The sequence below is a fragment of the Lactuca sativa genome, chromosome 8 (assembly GCF_002870075.4).
Source record: "Lactuca sativa cultivar Salinas chromosome 8, Lsat_Salinas_v11, whole genome shotgun sequence".
NCBI lineage: Eukaryota > Viridiplantae > Streptophyta > Magnoliopsida > Asterales > Asteraceae > Lactuca > Lactuca sativa.
Window position 1 is genome coordinate 258787887 of NC_056630.2, and position 17714 is coordinate 258805600.

At 41.4% G+C, this 17714-nt stretch overlaps 1 protein-coding gene across 4 annotated transcripts; it reads right to left on the bottom strand.

The window, feature by feature from the left end:
- Positions 1–542: 542 nt before the first annotated feature.
- On the bottom strand, positions 543–15529 carry LOC111903581 (protein SAR DEFICIENT 1). 4 transcript variants are annotated; one of them, XM_023899347.3, is made up of 8 exons: positions 15276–15529; positions 15079–15154; positions 14411–14954; positions 14124–14284; positions 13812–14006; positions 13508–13604; positions 13208–13396; positions 543–690 (listed from the first exon to the last, which is right to left on the bottom strand). In XM_023899347.3, exons 1-8 carry the CDS (start codon positions 15362–15364, stop codon positions 656–658), a joined length of 1386 nt encoding a protein of 461 aa, XP_023755115.1. In that variant the 5' UTR covers positions 15365–15529; the 3' UTR covers positions 543–655. The 4 variants fall into 4 exon arrangements, with proteins under 4 accessions (XP_023755115.1, XP_023755116.1, XP_023755114.1 ...); XM_023899348.3 differs by lacking the exon at positions 543–690 and adding an exon at positions 12468–13073; XM_023899346.3 differs by lacking the exon at positions 543–690 and having other exon boundaries at positions 13021–13396; positions 15276–15528.
- Between the last annotated feature and the right edge of the window lie 2185 nt (positions 15530–17714).

A 17714-nucleotide genomic window follows, 5' to 3' on the forward strand; every position in this document is an offset into this window, starting at 1 on the left:
TCTGAGTGTACAATCGTAGCCTGCAGTTATAACTAGAGTTTCCTGGAGGGAGAACGAGAGTTTGTGTATAGATCTATATGGGGTGACCCCCCACGCCTTAGCTGCTCACTATAGCTAGACTAGGCCAGTCTAGGGCAACAAAACCTTGAGCAAATACCAATGTTTGAAAAAATGCTAAGACGGGCAACCTAGTCATTATCATGCATGGTTATAACGGCTCATATAGAGATCCAATACCAATTTAACAATTTGGAGATTAAACCTTCAATTGTGTCAAGACAATACAACTTATTTAACGATACAAGAACCTCGACTACATTTATGTATATTACAACTATGAGTTATCACTTACTTACAATACAAAGAAATCTAAACTACATTTATGTATATTACAACTATGAAATTCACGCATGCACTTATACTTGATTTTCACATTAATTTCAGACATTTTACAGAAAATATCGGATTTTCTGGGTTTTAGGAAAGATGCAAAGACTTTTATTCAAACATGTAACACTTTAAAAATTCAAGCCAATTTAAACTTTTCAAAAACAACCCATTTTCGTTAAGTCATTACAAAAAGGTTTTCAATACAATTATTATCAGAGTCTTCCCAGAACCATATCGTAAAAGATAAAAATGAGGAGCGGTACGATCACGCCTTCGCCTTGCCATGGTCTCCTGAAGTACCTGAAAAACATTAAACCACAACTGTAAGCCCGAAAGCTTAGTGAGATACCCCCAAAATACGTACCACATATACCACGCATAACATATCATAACCGAACAGAACAGCCATGCACTTTGGGTCTACTGTGTGATTGGTCTGCCCTACCGGGCCTTCAATCCACCTGGTCCACCCTCCGAGTCTAGCCATATCCATCGAGTCTGCAGCGTGGTTGGTCCGCCCGCACCGGACCTTCAACCCACCTAGTCCACTCTCTAAGTCTACAGTATGACTGGTCCGCCCGCACCGGGCCTTCAGTCGGCCTGGTCCACTCTCCGAGCCTCGGCACGTCTGGTCCGCCCTCGTGGGGCCTACAGCCTATCCGGACCGCTCGTTGGGCCTTCGGTATAACCGGTCCGCCCTGGGTATGTTGGCCTACAGCACAAAGCAGGACCCGCCTCAACCCAACCCTAGTCTAACAACCATGTGCACATAAACATACAATCATATAACAATTCATATCCAATCAAACCGATCTAGCAGATCACATAACATAACATACTCTAAACAGGATACCGACCTAACCGGTCACTTAGTATAACATCATCCTATATACCAGGATATCGACCTTAACCAGGTCTCTAACATAGCGTCATCCTATATGCCAGGATACCGACCTTAACCAGGTCTCTAACATAGCATCATCCTATATACCAGGATACCGACCTTAACCAGGTCTCTAACATATACCATCCTAACTACCAGGATGCAAAGATAGCAAAGCAACAACATAACAAAGATACCCGGATTACAATCCGATAAAGGGCCGGCCTTGGTGCCTTAGACCCTGTTGATATAGTGAGGATAACTCACCTCACAACTGTTGACTGAAAAGATAAGATCACGCTGCTCCAACCTCTGACACGAACTCCACCACTGACAATACCAAAAGACCGAACTCAATAAATACAAATAATTATCAAATTACCCCTGGAAGTCAACTGGTCAACTCTTGATCAAAGTCAAAGTCCTCAGTCAAATTCAAACTTCCTGACTGACCCTACTCGCCGAGTCAGCCCGTTGACTCGTTGAGTCCCTCAACTCTGAAAACTCCCATATCGCGACCCAACTCGCCGAGTCGCCCCAAGACTCGCCGAGTCCCACGAACTCTGAGTCACTTCCTGCTCAACTCACCGAGTCGTCCCTTGACTCACCGATTCACAGCTCAACCAGGAAAGGTTAGGACCTCACGACCAGACTCACCGAGTCCAAGAACAGACTCGCCGAGTCCAAGGCTATCTTCAACAGATGCGCCGAGTTGTTCTTCCAACTCGTCGAGTCCCTGCCTATCTTCATCTAACTCGCCGAGTACACCCATGTGACTCGCCGATTCTTAACCCATACAATGGCTTTCCAAGCCATGCAGGGGCTCCAAACCATAGATCTACTCTTCTACAAGCCATCCATCATGTAAAGTGGCAAACTTTACGTGAATCCCAAGAGATCTAAGCATAATATACTCTAGGGCTAGAATTCGGGACAAAAGAACTTCACCAACAACTATTGAGCATAGACTTTATGGCTTTCTGGATCATTAACAACCTAGATCTGAGGTAGCAACCTCAGATCTTACACCAAACTTGAGATGGACCTCATTTATACCACAAAAACCCCACAATTGATAGATCTAGATGCACAAAAGCTCAAACAGCAGATTGTGACCTCAAATGAAAGCTCCAACTAATGAAAAAAGCTAAATCCCTGCAAAGCCCCTTGCTCCAACCTTCTTGTTCTTCGATTTCTCCCTAAGATTCCATCCACAAAGGCTCCAAATGCTCTCCAACTCTCTCACAACCGAAAGTTAGGGTTTCTGGACTTCAAGGGTGAGTAAAGAGGCTGGGGAGAGGGTATTATGTTCTTTATATAGGGCTCAACCCCCAGAATTAGGGTTTTCTCCACATAGCACCAACTCGCCGAGTCCACCCATGCGACTTGCCGAGTTGGTTACTTATCACGCGACCTGAGACGCGACTCGACTCGCCGAGTCTATCCATAGACTCGCCGAGTCGACCTTCTTATTTACACTTTTAGCCCTTCAACTCTACTTTTGAACTTCCGGGATGTTACAAAACATACTTATGAACTCATCAATATTATATATGTTGACCGTTTTCGAAATAACTTGTATTCTCAGTTAATCGTTAAGCAAGAAGATTTACAAGTATGTATAGATTTATTTTGTGTAAAATCACTCATCGTACAATTAATACTTTGATTTTATGTAATTTATAAGAATGTACTTGATATGAACAATGTTGGTTGCTATATGTAATGTTGGTGATGAATGTTTTATGTTTCATGTGTATTCATTGTGATGATAATTCAATTGTTAGTCACATGTGCCCCTGGATGTTTTCGCCGTCTGGTTCGGGGGTGTGACATCTAAGCATGCAGGTGTATTCTGATAAACAATATTGAATTGTCTGACAACTATGATCCCAAATCAGTCTTAAAGTTAGCTATTATTTTTGTTTTTGTTAAACTTGTTCATAGTTTTCCTCTATGCACAAATTTAAGAGAGATAATTAAATTTTTTTTTAAAAAGATCAAACAAAAATCAAAAAAATTAAAAATCCAAAGATAGTTTTATTTTTGTTTTATTTATTTTTTAGAAAAATCAAAAAATCCAAAAATACTTTTGTTTCTGTTTAATTTTTTTCAGAAAATATGAAAAATCTAAAAATATTGTGTACTAAGTTTTCTTTTAGTTTTGTTTTTATCTCAAAATTTTCTTTTTCTTTAAAATTGAATTTATATGTATATGAGACTCGTGGAGACTGTATCAAGATTTTCTGAGCCAAGACTTCATCCATGATTGTCAAAAAATATTCATTCGAAGGAACAAGAAATGAAGATTATTCTTTCAACATTCAATCTTTCAACCTCAGAAGCATGGTGAAGTTGTACTTGAAGATTATGTGAGGATTGCATTGAAGCCTCATCAATCAATTTGTTGCTATCTATGTACCTGCTGAAGTGATGTAGAAGATTCATTCTCAATGTTATTCTCTCTGAAGATTCTCAAAACTGAAAGTGCTGATTTTCAAGAATCTTTTCAAGAAGCCTCCACACCCGACGTGCGTTCAAAGTCAAATTTTGAAGAAATGCCCAACTGTTCAAGATGATGTCACTCACACAGAAGATTTATATGATCATCTTGAAGTCGTGAAGAAATTGAAGATTAATGCCGAATCCAAGCTCATATTTAAGATTGACAAGCAATGCAAGCTACAAAACCTAGGGGGAGTTTGTTGGGTCAAAAGAAAAGAAAACTATAAACCAATTGTAACATCCCGAAATATCAAGAGTAGAGTTGAAGGGCTAAAAGGGTAAGTTGTGAGAGAGTGACTGGGCGAGTCCAAGGATGGACTCGGCGAGTAGAGTCGCGACTGGGTCGCGTGTTAAATAGCCGACTCGGCGAGTCAGTAAGGAGGACTCGGCGAGTAGGCGCTGAGTGGAGAAAACCCTAATTCCCAGGGTTGAGCCTTATATAAGGAACATATCAGCCCACTCTCAGCCTCTTTATTCATCCCCAAATCCAGAAACCCTTAGCCTTCGTGTGTGAGTGATCATATCTCATTTGGGAGCTTGAAGGAGATGATTATTGAAGGGATTTTGGGAGATTGAAGGCTTGGAGCAAGGGGCTTTGCTTGGATTCGAATTACATTGCAGTTGGGGCATCCCTTGGAGGTAATATCTCGTTCTTGGACTATTTATATGTTGTTTCTTCATTTTGGGGTTTGTGGGAACTTGTCTATGGATGTAATTGGAAGTCTAGAGGTTAGATCTGAGGTTGCTACCTCAGATCTGGAAGGGAGAAGAATCAGAGAGCATGAAAGTCCCTGTGTTGGAGTGTTTAGTGAAGCTTACATGTCCCAAACCCTAAACCAATGTGCAAATAGCCTAGATCTCTTTGGATTCACGTAAAGTTTGCCACTTTACGTGATGGATGAGTGGTAGGAGACTAGATCTATGTTTTGGAGCAATTGCATGGCCTAGAATGCTTCTGAATGGATTCAGCCCGGTGGTACTCGACGAGTTGCTTGAAGATGAGAGCATGAAAGTCCCTGTGTTGGAGTGTTTAGTGAAGCTTACATGTCCCAAACCCTAAACCAATGTCCAAATAGCCTAGATCTCTTTGGATTCACGTAAAGTTTGCCACTTTACGTGATGGATGAGTGGTAGGAGACTAGATCTATGTTTTGGAGCAATTGCATGGCCTAGAATGCTTCTGAATGGATTCAGCCCGGTGGTACTCGACGAGTTGCTTGAAGATGAGCTAGGACTCGGCGAGTTGGAAGAACAACTCGGCGAGTTGGATGAAGATGGCCTGGAACTCGGCAAGTTGTATGAACAACTCGGCGAGTAGGTTGATGATAGTCTTAGACTCGGCGAGTCTGTTCTTGGACTCGGCGAGTCTTGTCGAAGAGTCCCGATATTCCCTGGTTGAGTTGTGAATCGGTGAGTCAAGGGATGACTCGGTGAGTTGTGTGCGAGTGGATTCAGAGTTGTTGGACTCGGCGAGTCTCGGGGTGACTCGGCGAGTTAGGTCGCGGATTGAGTGAAGTTCTGATTATGGGAACTCGGCGAGTCATAGGTTTGACTCGGCGAGTAGGGTCAGTCAGAGGTTGACTTTGACCTTGTCCTTGATCAAGAGTTGACCGTTGACTTTAGAGTTTGGTCAGCGATGTGGCCTTTGGGCCAAGTGAGGGGTAAAATAGTCTTTTACCCTTAAGAGGGTGCCATGAGAGGGTTGATTCTAGAATTATAGTCATGAGAGTATTTGCCTTACGTGTTAGGCGGTGGCGAGTTCGAGATTCAAGTGTGGAGATATTTGTTTTCTGCTTGCCAGGTGAGTCTCCTCACTATACACTACCTTGAGTAGGTAACCAGAGTTATGTGACATAGTATTTGTATGCTATGTATGTTATGTGTTGTACTGCATTATTTCTATGTGATTTATGTTGTGCATGTTTACAGAGTTAGAACCGGAAGGTTCACAGAGTCAGAACCAGAAGGTTCACAGAGTTAGAACCTGAGGGTTCACAGAGTATGGGTGCACGGACCCATAGAGTTATAGCCTCGAGTGGCTAGTATGTGTATTGTATGTGGTATTTTGGGGAACTCACTAAGCTTCGTGCTTACAGTGTTTTGTGTGATGTTTTTCAGGTTTCTTTCAGTATCACGGGACGGCACCGATTTGATTGTACACACCAGAGAAAGAGTCATGTTCTGGAGGATCCTGGTTTTCTATGCAAGTGAAAATGGAGTTATGTTTTGTAATTCGATTATGAATGAGATTTTTAAACACGTGTTTCTAAGAATAAAATGATTATTTTAAATGAAAAATTGTTTTGAAAATTTCGGTGTTACAAGTTGGTATCAGAGCCTTGGTTTGAGGGATTCGGATGCGCCTTCGGGTAAATCTGGACTCAAACTGAGGAAGTAAGAAAAGTTTTCAAAGAAATAATTTTCTAAAAGTGAATAAGAGTTCAAAGAGAAAGCAAGAAAGAGCAGTGTGTACAATCAGCCTGAGCCCGAACATTGATTTCCCAAAATACCCTTACTGTTGTGTTATGAGATATTTATGATGCACTTTATGAGATATTATTGCATGCTAGAGACAGGCTAGGTATTTCATATCTTAGGACTAGAGTGGCCTGATTTGTGATGCCTTAGCCTAGGACTTGTTGTTATATGTGTTATGCTTTTGAGTATGTGATGAGTGAGAGTATCCAGTTAGAACCCATGAAGGGTAGAGTTACAGAGTTCAGTGGTACTTCCGAGGATGAGCCGAGGAAGTGGAGTTATCACAGAGAGGGAGTCCTATGTATTCTTCGATGCTCGAATGCTGCTTGATTTGTGCTTTATGGAACACTCGATGATGGGAGTCAGCTACCAAGTGAATATGACGATATTCAGGAGGTAGATGGCTGGCATCATTAGGAGCTCTTTAGCAGCTGATAGCAAAGAAGTGGGAGGACAACGAAAGAGCCTAGGGAGTAACCCTAGCCAGATGAGTGCGCTGGTAGAGTAGAGAATTTCGCTAGGGAGCGAGCACGCGCGATGGGATTGGTGAAAGAGCAGGTCGAGCAGCTACTTAGGAGCTCTGGGATGGTCCGTGTGGAAAGTATGGGTAGATGTGGCAGGTAGTATGGGGTCGTACTACTGAAATCAGAGGACCCATACTTGATACAGGGAGTATTCTGAAGGTCCTAAGGAGCGGATTGAGGAGTGATATTATGGTTCGAGTACCATACATTGAAGCGGATTGAGGAGTGATGTTATGGTTCGAGTACCATACATCGGAGTGGATTGAGGAGTGATGTTATGGTTCGAGTACCATACATCGGAGCGGATTAAGGAGTGATGTTATGGTTCGAGTACCATACATCAGAGCGGATTGAGGAGTGATGTTATGGTTCGATTACCATACATCGGAGCGGATTGAGGAGTGATGTTATGGTCCGGGTACCATACATCGGAGCGCATTGGGGAGTGATGTTATGGTTAGGGTACCATACACCGGAGCATATTGAGAAGAGATGTCATAGAATGAGTACCATGGTTTGTAGTGAATGATACTTGTGGTTCTCCGGTTATCCGGTCATGATTAAGTTCGAAGAGGCGTCCCTTGAGAGAGAGATCGAGAGCCCCTCAGAGTATTTTAGTAAGGAGTCAGTGAGAAGGGAGAATTTCGATCTGGGTTGAGCGATCAGTCGATAAAGGAGATGTCAACTTCTATGATCTGGGAGGTACTGATTATGTTCGTGTGCAAAATATGAGAAGCATGATGTTTTAGTTTTGGGTTTGGGGGTAAACCCTGCAGGTCGTCATTGATGATGATTTCCCACCAGAATATCAGATAGCATGTGTGCCGCGAGGCAGTGATTTATCATGAGCAGATAGTCAGTTGGGACTGAGATAGTCGAGGACCACACTACACCTATTTGAGTATAGTAGGATGTTTTGTAGTGGTATCAGTGGGGAGTTCAGTCGAGTTTAGCGGTGCAGAGAGTTTTCTATATATGTTGGGTGTTGAAGATGGGAGTGGGTCCCTGATCATGGGATGATCCCGGTGTTGGAGCGTTGGTCGGTGAGTTGAGGTGAGGGGTACGATGATTTTGTGGTTCAGTCTATGAGCCAGGGATGTTATTGAGCAGTTGAGTTGTTTGGTACTAGATTGGTACGAGATTTGGAATGACTAGGGGCAGTCGTGACGAGAAGTTCTTGAGGAGTTCATCAGAGGTTCAGAGTATATGAGGTCGATTGATTTCCTTAAGGGGGGACTATCGGGTGTTGTGTAGCACTTTCTAGGGGCAGGTGCGTTTTTGCTGGTGAAAATAGTTATGGGTTGGTTGTGTGCTATTTGGTGATGGTTCGAACCCTAAGTGGGGGAGAACCGGGTAACGTATGTAAGAAAGCAGAGATTTGTCAAGAGCAGTTATAAGTGGAGTATAGAGATCTGCGGTAAGAAATCATGAGACCAGAGATGTCGGTGATCGAGGAAAGGGGTCAGAGTGGGTAAATGCGGGAAGTACTTGTTTGAGAAGGATGAATGTCTCCACGACAGGTGTTTAGTGATCAGTGTTGTTGCAAGTAGATAGAGAATGTTTGGGCAGCCAACTCCCGGGTCGGTAGGTGTATCCTTGCTTTTGAGCGGTGGAAAAAGGGTTTCGGAGAATTATCAGCGTGTTTCGTAGCGTTAGCGTTTCCTCGTATTCCAATTGAGAAATTGGATACACCGAAGTTGCAATTTGGAAAGATGCAGATCTAATTATGGGGTTCAGAGGAAATGTATTATTGTATCTATATGATGCTTTGGGGTAGGAGACCAGTGGTGGTGGCAGGATCTTGTGATGTTTTGTTGGGGTATTCCGAGGTATCCGGGAATGATATCTTTATTTCAAAGTTACTCGTGAATCTTGAGTTGAGACGACTTGTGGCATATCAGGTAACTATGGATCTAGTGGGAACCCTTCGAGTATGGGCATCTAGGGAGATTATTCGAGAGAGTGGATCTTCGCAAGGGTGGGCATTTTGATATGTCGATTGCCTCTAGAGTCTGTGATGCATAATCAAGTCAGGTATGGGTAGCTGCCTATGATAGTCTACGACGCATGAGCTAGTGGGGTCAGAGAGTGTTGTGATACTGCAGGGAGCCATAGTACTCACTAGTCATAGGGTGTTGTGATACTGCGTGGAGCCGTAGTACTCACTAGTCAGAGGGTGTTGTGATGCTGCGGGGAGCCGTAGTACTCACTAGTCAGAGGGTGTGGGGATGCTGCGGGGAGCCGTAGTACTCACTAGTCAGAGGGTGTTGTGATACTGTGGGGAGCCGTAGTACTCACTAAATGGCAAGAGAATGTGATGATGGAATGTTCTCCAATCAGTGTATGATGTGGAAGAGTTTTGGGTTTGAGTAGCCCTAGTATTGAGTTTTTGGAGCCTGGGTGTTGAACCGGGGGCGAGACTGGGGTCTCCGTCTCTGTCAAGGGATACGACGAGATGCGCAAGGGATATGCGCAGCAGAAACCAGAGATCAGAGTTGAGACGATCCTCGGTTGGATTGTATTTTTCTCGTATGAGGAAAAGAGAATTCCGTGACTTGCGTGTCACTGGGCTGGGATAGTGGTCACGGGGAGGAAGTTAGTGGGATATTTGGATCATGATATGGGTGATCTTTGGAGGCTCAGCTGTGGAGTCAAAAGCTGACCTGGTGCTCAGTCTCGAAGAGGGATATGAGAAATGAGCTAGAGCTTATCATGATGATGTCTGAGGACACTTCAGAGCAAGCGAACGATTCAGACGCTCAAAGACATGCTTCGGGCATATGTATTAGATTTCGGAGGGAGCTGTGGCACGTATTTATCCTTGGTTGATTTATCCTATATCAACAGCCATCATTAGTGCATTGGTATGCCACCCTTTGAGCTGTTGTATGGGAGGAGGTGTCGGACCCTCATTTGTTGGGGAAAGTGTTGGTTCACGGAAGTGAAAGTAGTAGTGAGAATGGATGATTTGGAGTACGGTGATTGAACACTGTGTCTGTGACAGTGGTATGGAATGACATCACGTTGGGATGTCTGCTGAGGACGCGGCAGGGATTCCGCGGGTGTAGAGCCAAGAGTTTCAGGATGGATGCAGGGATAGAGTCTGGGACTCCCAGCTTGATTCTGATCAAGGGTTGTGTGCGTAGTGGTGTTCCCTCCTGGGGATGTTGGAGATATCGTCAGTGTGACAGGTTTTCCTTAACCGAGGGTGTTAGATCTAGTTCAGCATGCGTATGCGAGTGCAAGAGGGGAATTCGTGAGAGTTGCCCTGAGATTGAGAATGGGTCTTTCCGTCGTCACGGAATGGATAGAGTGGGATTTGGATCGGGGATCCGATGGTTCATGGTTTTCTAGCCCTTATGGGTCAAATGATTGTTGAGATTTTGAGCAGAGTTGCATCTTGGGTAATTTTCGGACATTGTGTGTGATTGTCAGAGGGTATAGCCGGTGCCCGATTCGAGACGGTGGTCAGGACACCGTAAGGAAAGGGAAAGTGTGTTCGAGTTTCGATGGGTATGCCTTGTGGGACCTGGCCCGATTAAGGCTAGGTGGCACGTTGTGGGAGTATTCCTGGAGTTGAGTTGCTGTAGGCTTCGAGGACGAAGCCTAATTTAAGTGGGGGAGAATTGTAACATCCCGAAATATCAAGAGTAAAGTTGAAGGGCTAAAAGGGTAAGTTGTGAGAGAGTGACTCGGCGAGTCCAGGGATGGACTCGGCGAGTAGAGTCGCGACTGGGTCGCGTGTTAAATAGCCGACTCGGCGAGTTAGTAAGGAGGACTCAGCGAGTAGGCGCTGAGTGGAGAAAACCCTAATTCCCGGGGTTGAGCCCTATATAAGGAACATATCAGCCCACTCTCAGCCTCTTTATTCATCCCCAAATCCAGAAACCCTTAGCCTTCGTGTGTAAGTGATCATATCTCATATGGGAGCTTGAAGGAGATGATTATTGAAGGGATTTTGGGAGATTGAAGGCTTGGAGCAAGGGGCTTTGCTTGGATTCGAATTACATTGTAGTTGGGGCGTCCCTTGGAGGTAATATCTCGTTCTTGTACTGTTGATATGTTGTTTCTTCATTTTGGGGTTTATGGGAACTTGTCTATGGATGTAATTGGAAGTCTAGAGGTTAGATCTGAGGTTGCTACCTCAGATCTGGAAGGGAGAAGAATCAGAGAGCATGAAAGTCCCTGTGTTGGAGTGTTTAGTGAAGCTTACATGTCCCAAACCCTAAACCAGTGTGCAAATAGCCTAGATCTCTTTGGATTCACGTAAAGTTTTCCACTTTACGTGATGGATGAGTGGTAGGAGACTAGATCTATGTTTTGGAGCAATTGCATGGCCTGGAATGCTTCTGAATGGATTCAGCCCGGTGGTACTCGGTGAGTCACATGGGTTTACTCGACGAGTTGCTTGAAGATGAGCTGGGACTCGGCGAGTTGGAAGAACAACTCGGCGAGTTGGATGAAGATGGCCTGGAACTCGGCAAGTTGTATGAACAACTCGGCGAGTAGGTTGATGATAGTCTTAGACTCGGCGAGTCTGTTCTTGGACTCGGCGAGTCTTGTCGAAGAGTCCCGATATTCCCTGGTTGAGTTGTGAATCGGTGAGTCAAGGGATGACTCGGTGAGTTGTGTGCGAGTGGATTTAGAGTTGTTGGACTCGGCGAGTCTCGGGGTGACTCGGCGAGTTAGGTCGCGGATTGAGTGAAGTTCTGATTATGGGAACTCGGCGAGTCATAGGTTTGACTCGGCGAGTAGGGTCAGTCAGAGGTTGACTTTGACCTTGTCCTTGATCAAGAGTTGACCGTTGACTTTAGAGTTTGGTCAGCGATGTGGCCTTTAGGCCAAGTGAGGGGTAAAATAGTCTTTTACCCTTAAGAGGGTGCCATGAGAGGGTTGATTCTAGAGTTATAGTCATGAGAGTACCTTGAGTAGGTAACCAGAGTTATGTGACAGAGTATTTGTATGCTATGTATGTTATGTGTTGTACTGGATTATTTCTATATGATTTATGTTGTGCATGTTTACAGAGTTAGAACCGGAAGGTTCACAGAGTCAGAACCGGAAGGTTCACAGAATTAGAACCTGAGGGTTCACAGAGTATGGGTACACAGACCCATAGAGTTATAGCCTCGAGTGACTAGTATGTGTATTGTGTGTGGTATTTTGGGGAACTCACTAAGCTTCGTGCTTACAGTGTTTTGTGTGATGTTTTTCAGGTTTCTTTCAGTATCACGGGACGGCACTGGCTTGATTGTATACAACAGAGAAAGAGTCATGTTCTGGAGGATCCTGGTTTTCTATGCAAGTGAAAATGGAGTTATGTTTTGTAATTCGATTATGCATGAGATTTTTAAACACGTGTTTCTAAGAATAAAATGATTATTTTAAATGAAAAATTGTTTTGAAATTTTCGGTGTTACACCAATGGGGAGATTGTTGGGTCTAAAAATTGGTTTATACTTTGCTTTTCTAAGCATTTATTGTTTTTAGTGTTTAGCGAAAATATTATTGAGTTTATTTGTAGCTTGGACCGAAAACTCATGTGTTTTAGTCAAGCAATTGGGTTTTCAGTCCATAGCTTTAATAGTCATTAGGGGAGTGTTTAGTGGGTGTCTAGGAGGGGAGGGGCATTCTAGAGGAGCATTCATTCATTCATTTCATATCATATCATGTTCTAGAGAGAGAAATTAGAGAGAAGAAGTGTGAGTGTGCGTGAATCTTATATTGGATCATCATTCATATTATCAATACATTCAAGATTCATCGAGTTCTTGTTCTTCTTCTCCATTCTATCTTGCATCTTCCACTTGATTAGGATTCCGCACTATCAAGTGGATCTGATTGATACATCAAACGAATGTAGGGACTTACACATGTGAAGAACAAAAGGCAGACATTCTTACAAACCCCAAGCATGAAAAAAGTTCAAAGAAATGAAGAGCTTGATTGGGATCAAAGATGTTTCAAGAAGGACTTCAAAATTAGGGGGTGATTGTTGGAATTCCTAAGTCGAATAGGACTCTGGGATCCAATTGTGTGGGGCTTAAGCAAGTAGGCTTTAATTTTAAGACTCCTAATCTAATCCTATAAGTCAGTAGAATAGATCTTAAAATACCTGCATAATAACCGAGTTAGGATCAATGTTGTAACACGATCAAATTGAGTTTAGAGCTATTTTCTCAATAATATTGGATAGTTATTCAATGTCTTGTGTTTTTGTTTTAATCTTGATACGATGCATCCAAACGAAAGCTCTTCTCTGTTGATTTAGATTAAAACGTTGGTCGCGATGTCTGTGATAAGGAATTCTCTTGGTTATGGACTTTATTGTTGGAAGCAACTATATACAAATTTACAAGTGAAGTCTACGACGGTGTCATGAACAACATCAATCATTTGATGAAATTATGATGTGCTGCAAATTCACCTTCTGATGAAGACTCCGAGAAGTTGTAAGCCTCCACTGGGGTGTAAAATGAAGTCGAACCCACAACACCAATATGGTCATTGGTCGACACGAATGCTAAGTCAGTGGCTTGAGCTATTGGATAAGCATGTCCCCCATACATCCCCACCGTCATTATCTGACTCCTTGGGTACTGATCCACCATATCACCTATTTTTCACGAAGTTAGTTATTTGAAACAAAATATAAACCAAAAAAATGCGTGTAGATATTGTTTGCCTTTATTTTGTAAGCAGATATAAAGAGGAGGTAATTTTGTACCTTGTGTTAGTCGTGGAGTGTCATTCAAAAGACCATCAACTATTTCTAAAGAGTCCCAAGTTTGATAAGCCTCCCCAACAAGTTTATGAATACAAACCTGAAAAGTTAAGGAAAATCCATATAGTCAAATGTTGCAGAATAGATAGTGTTACAACAATTGTTCACACATATGATCGTTGGTTTAATAATTTGTGTTATTATATTTCGGATAATTTGACAAAATGAATATCTATAAACCAAATTTGGTATCGGCATAATTTTTAAACAAAAATACCAAAGTAATCATACAATGATATAAACTGACCTTGTTTAGGGTAGCAAGGTCTTTGCCGGTGAAAACATCTCCATTGATTACGGCTTTAACTACTTGACATATAGGATTCAAGAAGATCGTATGGTTGGGTCCTCGTGATATATATAGTTTGCTCACAAGAATACAAGTCCTAGCATGTTTTATAGTTACTTCCCACATCTTATCGGACATACCTAGCCCTAAAATCTGTAAAAAGAATGACATTAGTTCAAGAAACAGATGTAATTCAGTTACAAATATATGTATCGCCTAACAATGACTCTATATGTACTACCAAAAATGAAAACGGAAGTAAAGACTTACCCTTCTAAGCTTAGATTCATTTACAACCGAAAGCTTTAAGAACTCTTGCACGGTTTTGATATCATTAGAAGCGAGTTTCTTATGGAACGCACCATCTTTTCCAATCTTCTCTAAGCGCCAGACATCGTCTTCAAGCATTGGCGGATGATGCTTCTTGTACACTAAACATTTACGCAAGTAAATTAACCAACATATAATATTTAATTCTTCTGTGCATTTGTCAACGTGTAAAATACTGTGCGTGCATTTATGTTAAAGATGGAGACAGAGAGAGAGAGAGGACATACATTCACCACGATGATCTTTAACCACGAAGGCTTCAGTCATGGCCTCACGTATTACAACTCCAGGAGTCGCTCCATGAACAACTCGGGCTGCAATTCTGAACTTTCTACTTCTAATCCAGCTTGAATTATCTGTTAACTCAATATCACCAATAGAAACAACGCCATCTCTCATAGTAACACTCACGTCTCCAGCAAGCAATGGCCTTTTCCCTCTTCTTTCCTTCACGATGCTCTTTTCGAAATCATCACTGGTCCATATAATACTATTGGAAGAAGGGAAGTCTCCATCTACTACGTGAATCTGTAATTTTAGAGCACTAGAAAAGCTAGATTCTAGACTGTTGTCGGTGTCAACAAGATATATTTCAAGAGGGTTGCCATCTTCATCCAATATTTTGGTGCCTGTGAAAATTGGGAGTGTAAGATGCTTTCTGAATTTGAGTTGCATGGTACTCGAGGGTACGAGTGCATTGATCCGCAGGGAATTCGACCTAGAGTATGATGGTATTCTTCTTCGCAGTCCATTTTCAACCTCTTCGTTTACCTAGGTAAAGCACAAATAGTTATACAAAATAAAATATTATAATTTAACAGTTTAGCTGGAGAAATTAATGGTTTCTCTGAAAAAAGGAATTAACCATTTCAAAAAAGTGGTATAAGTATCATACCACTCTTCGAAGCATTGGCTCTAAAACTGTGCAGAAATTTTGAACAAAATTCATCTTCACAACTTCCCCGATTGCACTGACCCCAATTAAAGATAAAATCAAGAAATGTTGTCAGTTTTAACCAAGCAGGCGAATTTTTTACGATGAATAGAAGAAATTAAGTAAAGAACATATGGAAAACAAAATATAAGACGTACGAAGCCAAAGAAGGTCTAGCACGCCGGCGTCTTTCATTCTGCCAGTACTGGTCAGGTTCGGCTTCGTCGGCAAACCTTTTTCCAGTCATGTTTTTGGGTATCAGAGTTGAAGATCACCGCATCTATATTGTTTCCAAAGGGAAAGGAGATTTAAAGGACTGATAAAAGAAGAAGGAAGACGAAATTTGTTGAAGTCTTGGTCTATATAAAGTAAAATAAGTGAGAATGGGAAGCTTCGTGGAACGGTCAAGGAAGAAGGTTGGTAAGAGAGGTAGATTAACGCCCAAGTCATGAGGGAACGTTATATATTGAAGATTCTTGATATAGACTTCCTTTAAGTCAACCGTGAAGTCTTCCCCCCCTTCAAACAGGCAAATATCCATTGCCCAGTCAACATTTAACTTTCCTTTTTTTAATTGATTCAAAAGTAAATTATAAAAATAGACCTTATCTTATGGTATGTAATTTCCTTTGTGCTTCGCCTGAAATTTTTTTTTTTTTAATTTTTTTTTTTTTATTTTTCAAGAAAAGGTTCACAAGAGAGGTTTGTTGTGCAACTATACTAAGATATTACTATTTGAAAAAAAAATGTTTTTTCTTTTTATCTATATTATTAGGAAGTAAACCAGATAACTAGCAAAACCAAAAGCATACAAGATATAATATTTAGATGGTTCGGTCAAGATGACCTACGTTTATAGAAAGGAGAAGAATATTCTTTATTTCTGAGTTCTCAAACAGAGGTTACAAGTGCAATTTCACAGAGATTCGGCTATCACTCTAAAAAATAAGACACTTCAAATGACTTAGAAAGCATCCTTATTTATACTTGAGTGATCAGACCTAAAACCCTAATGGGTCAAACTCATTGACATATAGGCCCATGAATGGTGTCAACGAATCATAATCTGCCATGTAGTAGCTTCTAGAACATTCACCTATGAAATACAACAAATATGTATCAGCAACGCACATAATGGAGCAACTTCTGCCATAGTGGAGTATCATGATGCACGACTAGCTGATCATGAACATGAATGACCCAACATCCATCATGGTGGCACAACAAGGTGTATCCCTTGAGCATCACCAACTTTTGAGCAACACATAGGACTTTGTGACTCATCAGGGATATCATGGCTCATCAGGGAATAAAGATGGTGCAACATCTCCACATTTGGCACAATATGATCCTATATGGCACAACTCCACTTCAAGATGGCACAACTTCTCCAATGTGGTGCAACATCATCTTGCATTTCGCAACACCCTTCCTCATGGCGTAACTTCTGTCGTGATGGCGTAAGATGCTTCTGTTTGGCGTAACATCTCCAAGGATGTCAGAACTTCTATCTACTCGCCGCATCATCCTTATCGCAATATCTACTTGGATGGCACAACATGTGTTGGATTAGTTGTCTAAGCCTATAACTATAATTGGTATGTATTTGACCTGAGACTAGCATGATACATTTGGGTTGCATTCACCAGAACAATCTGATAGGATATTCGAGAAAGATGTTATTTATGATCTACTAATATTATATATATATATATATATATATATATATATATATATATATATATATATATATATATATATATATATAATATATTAATTGAGAAATCATATTATATAATTAGTATTGATCAAGAATTAATTTTGAATTAATTTAGTGATCAAAAGAGACTAATTAAATTAACGGGGACTGATTATGTAAATTAATGATACATATGGTTTTTGCTATTGATCCATGATGGGCTAAGTTTATGTTCGAGTCCATGAAAATTTAGTCCATATGAGTCATGGATCATAAGCCTAAATGTAAGAATTAGTGTTACATATGACTCTTGGAATTCTAACATTATATATGTAACCCCTTAGACCCTAAAATCGCATGCACAAGTTATATAGGAAGAGTATAGCCGATTTTTGGGTGTTCATAACCTCTCTCTCAAGTCCTCTAATTGTTGGTGGTGTTTTGTGAAGAATTTGTGGCATTACATTTGAGGTGCTAAGCTCTTAAAGGCCAAGTAATACTAGCTAGATAAAGAGGTAATCATCTAACCAATATTTTTATGATTCACATAGCAAGTTGTATGATAGATAGGATTCATGCTTTGGCAAAATGAAATTTTCATGTATAACTAGAGATAACTTAGATCCAAACTATTAGGGTTGTATGTGCACCATAGGGATTTTATAGTGCTCAAAACCCAATAGTGGTATCAGAGCCTAGCGTAGTTTGCTGTTATATTGATGCATGGTTGATTGTTCAAAGTCGAAGCAAAATGAAAAATTGTTTCTGCCAGACTGAACTCGAAGAGTCCAAGGAGGAACTCGACGAGTTCATGATGAACTCGACGATTCCATCAACTGACTCAACGAGTTGTACTGTTTGGTGGCATATTTTTAGGTTTTTTGGCCTAAACTGGATT

Coding starts and splice junctions, on each gene's coding strand:
- LOC111903581 (XM_023899347.3), bottom strand. CDS start 15,364: ATGACTGGAAAAAGGTTTGCCGACGAAGCCGAACCTGACCAGTACTGG. Junction 14,955..15,078: donor AGCCAATGCTTCGAAGAGTG/GTATGATACTTA, acceptor TGCTTTACCTAG/GTAAACGAAGAGGTTGAAAA. Junction 14,285..14,410: donor TAAAGATCATCGTGGTGAAT/GTATGTCCTCTC, acceptor GTAAATGTTTAG/TGTACAAGAAGCATCATCCG.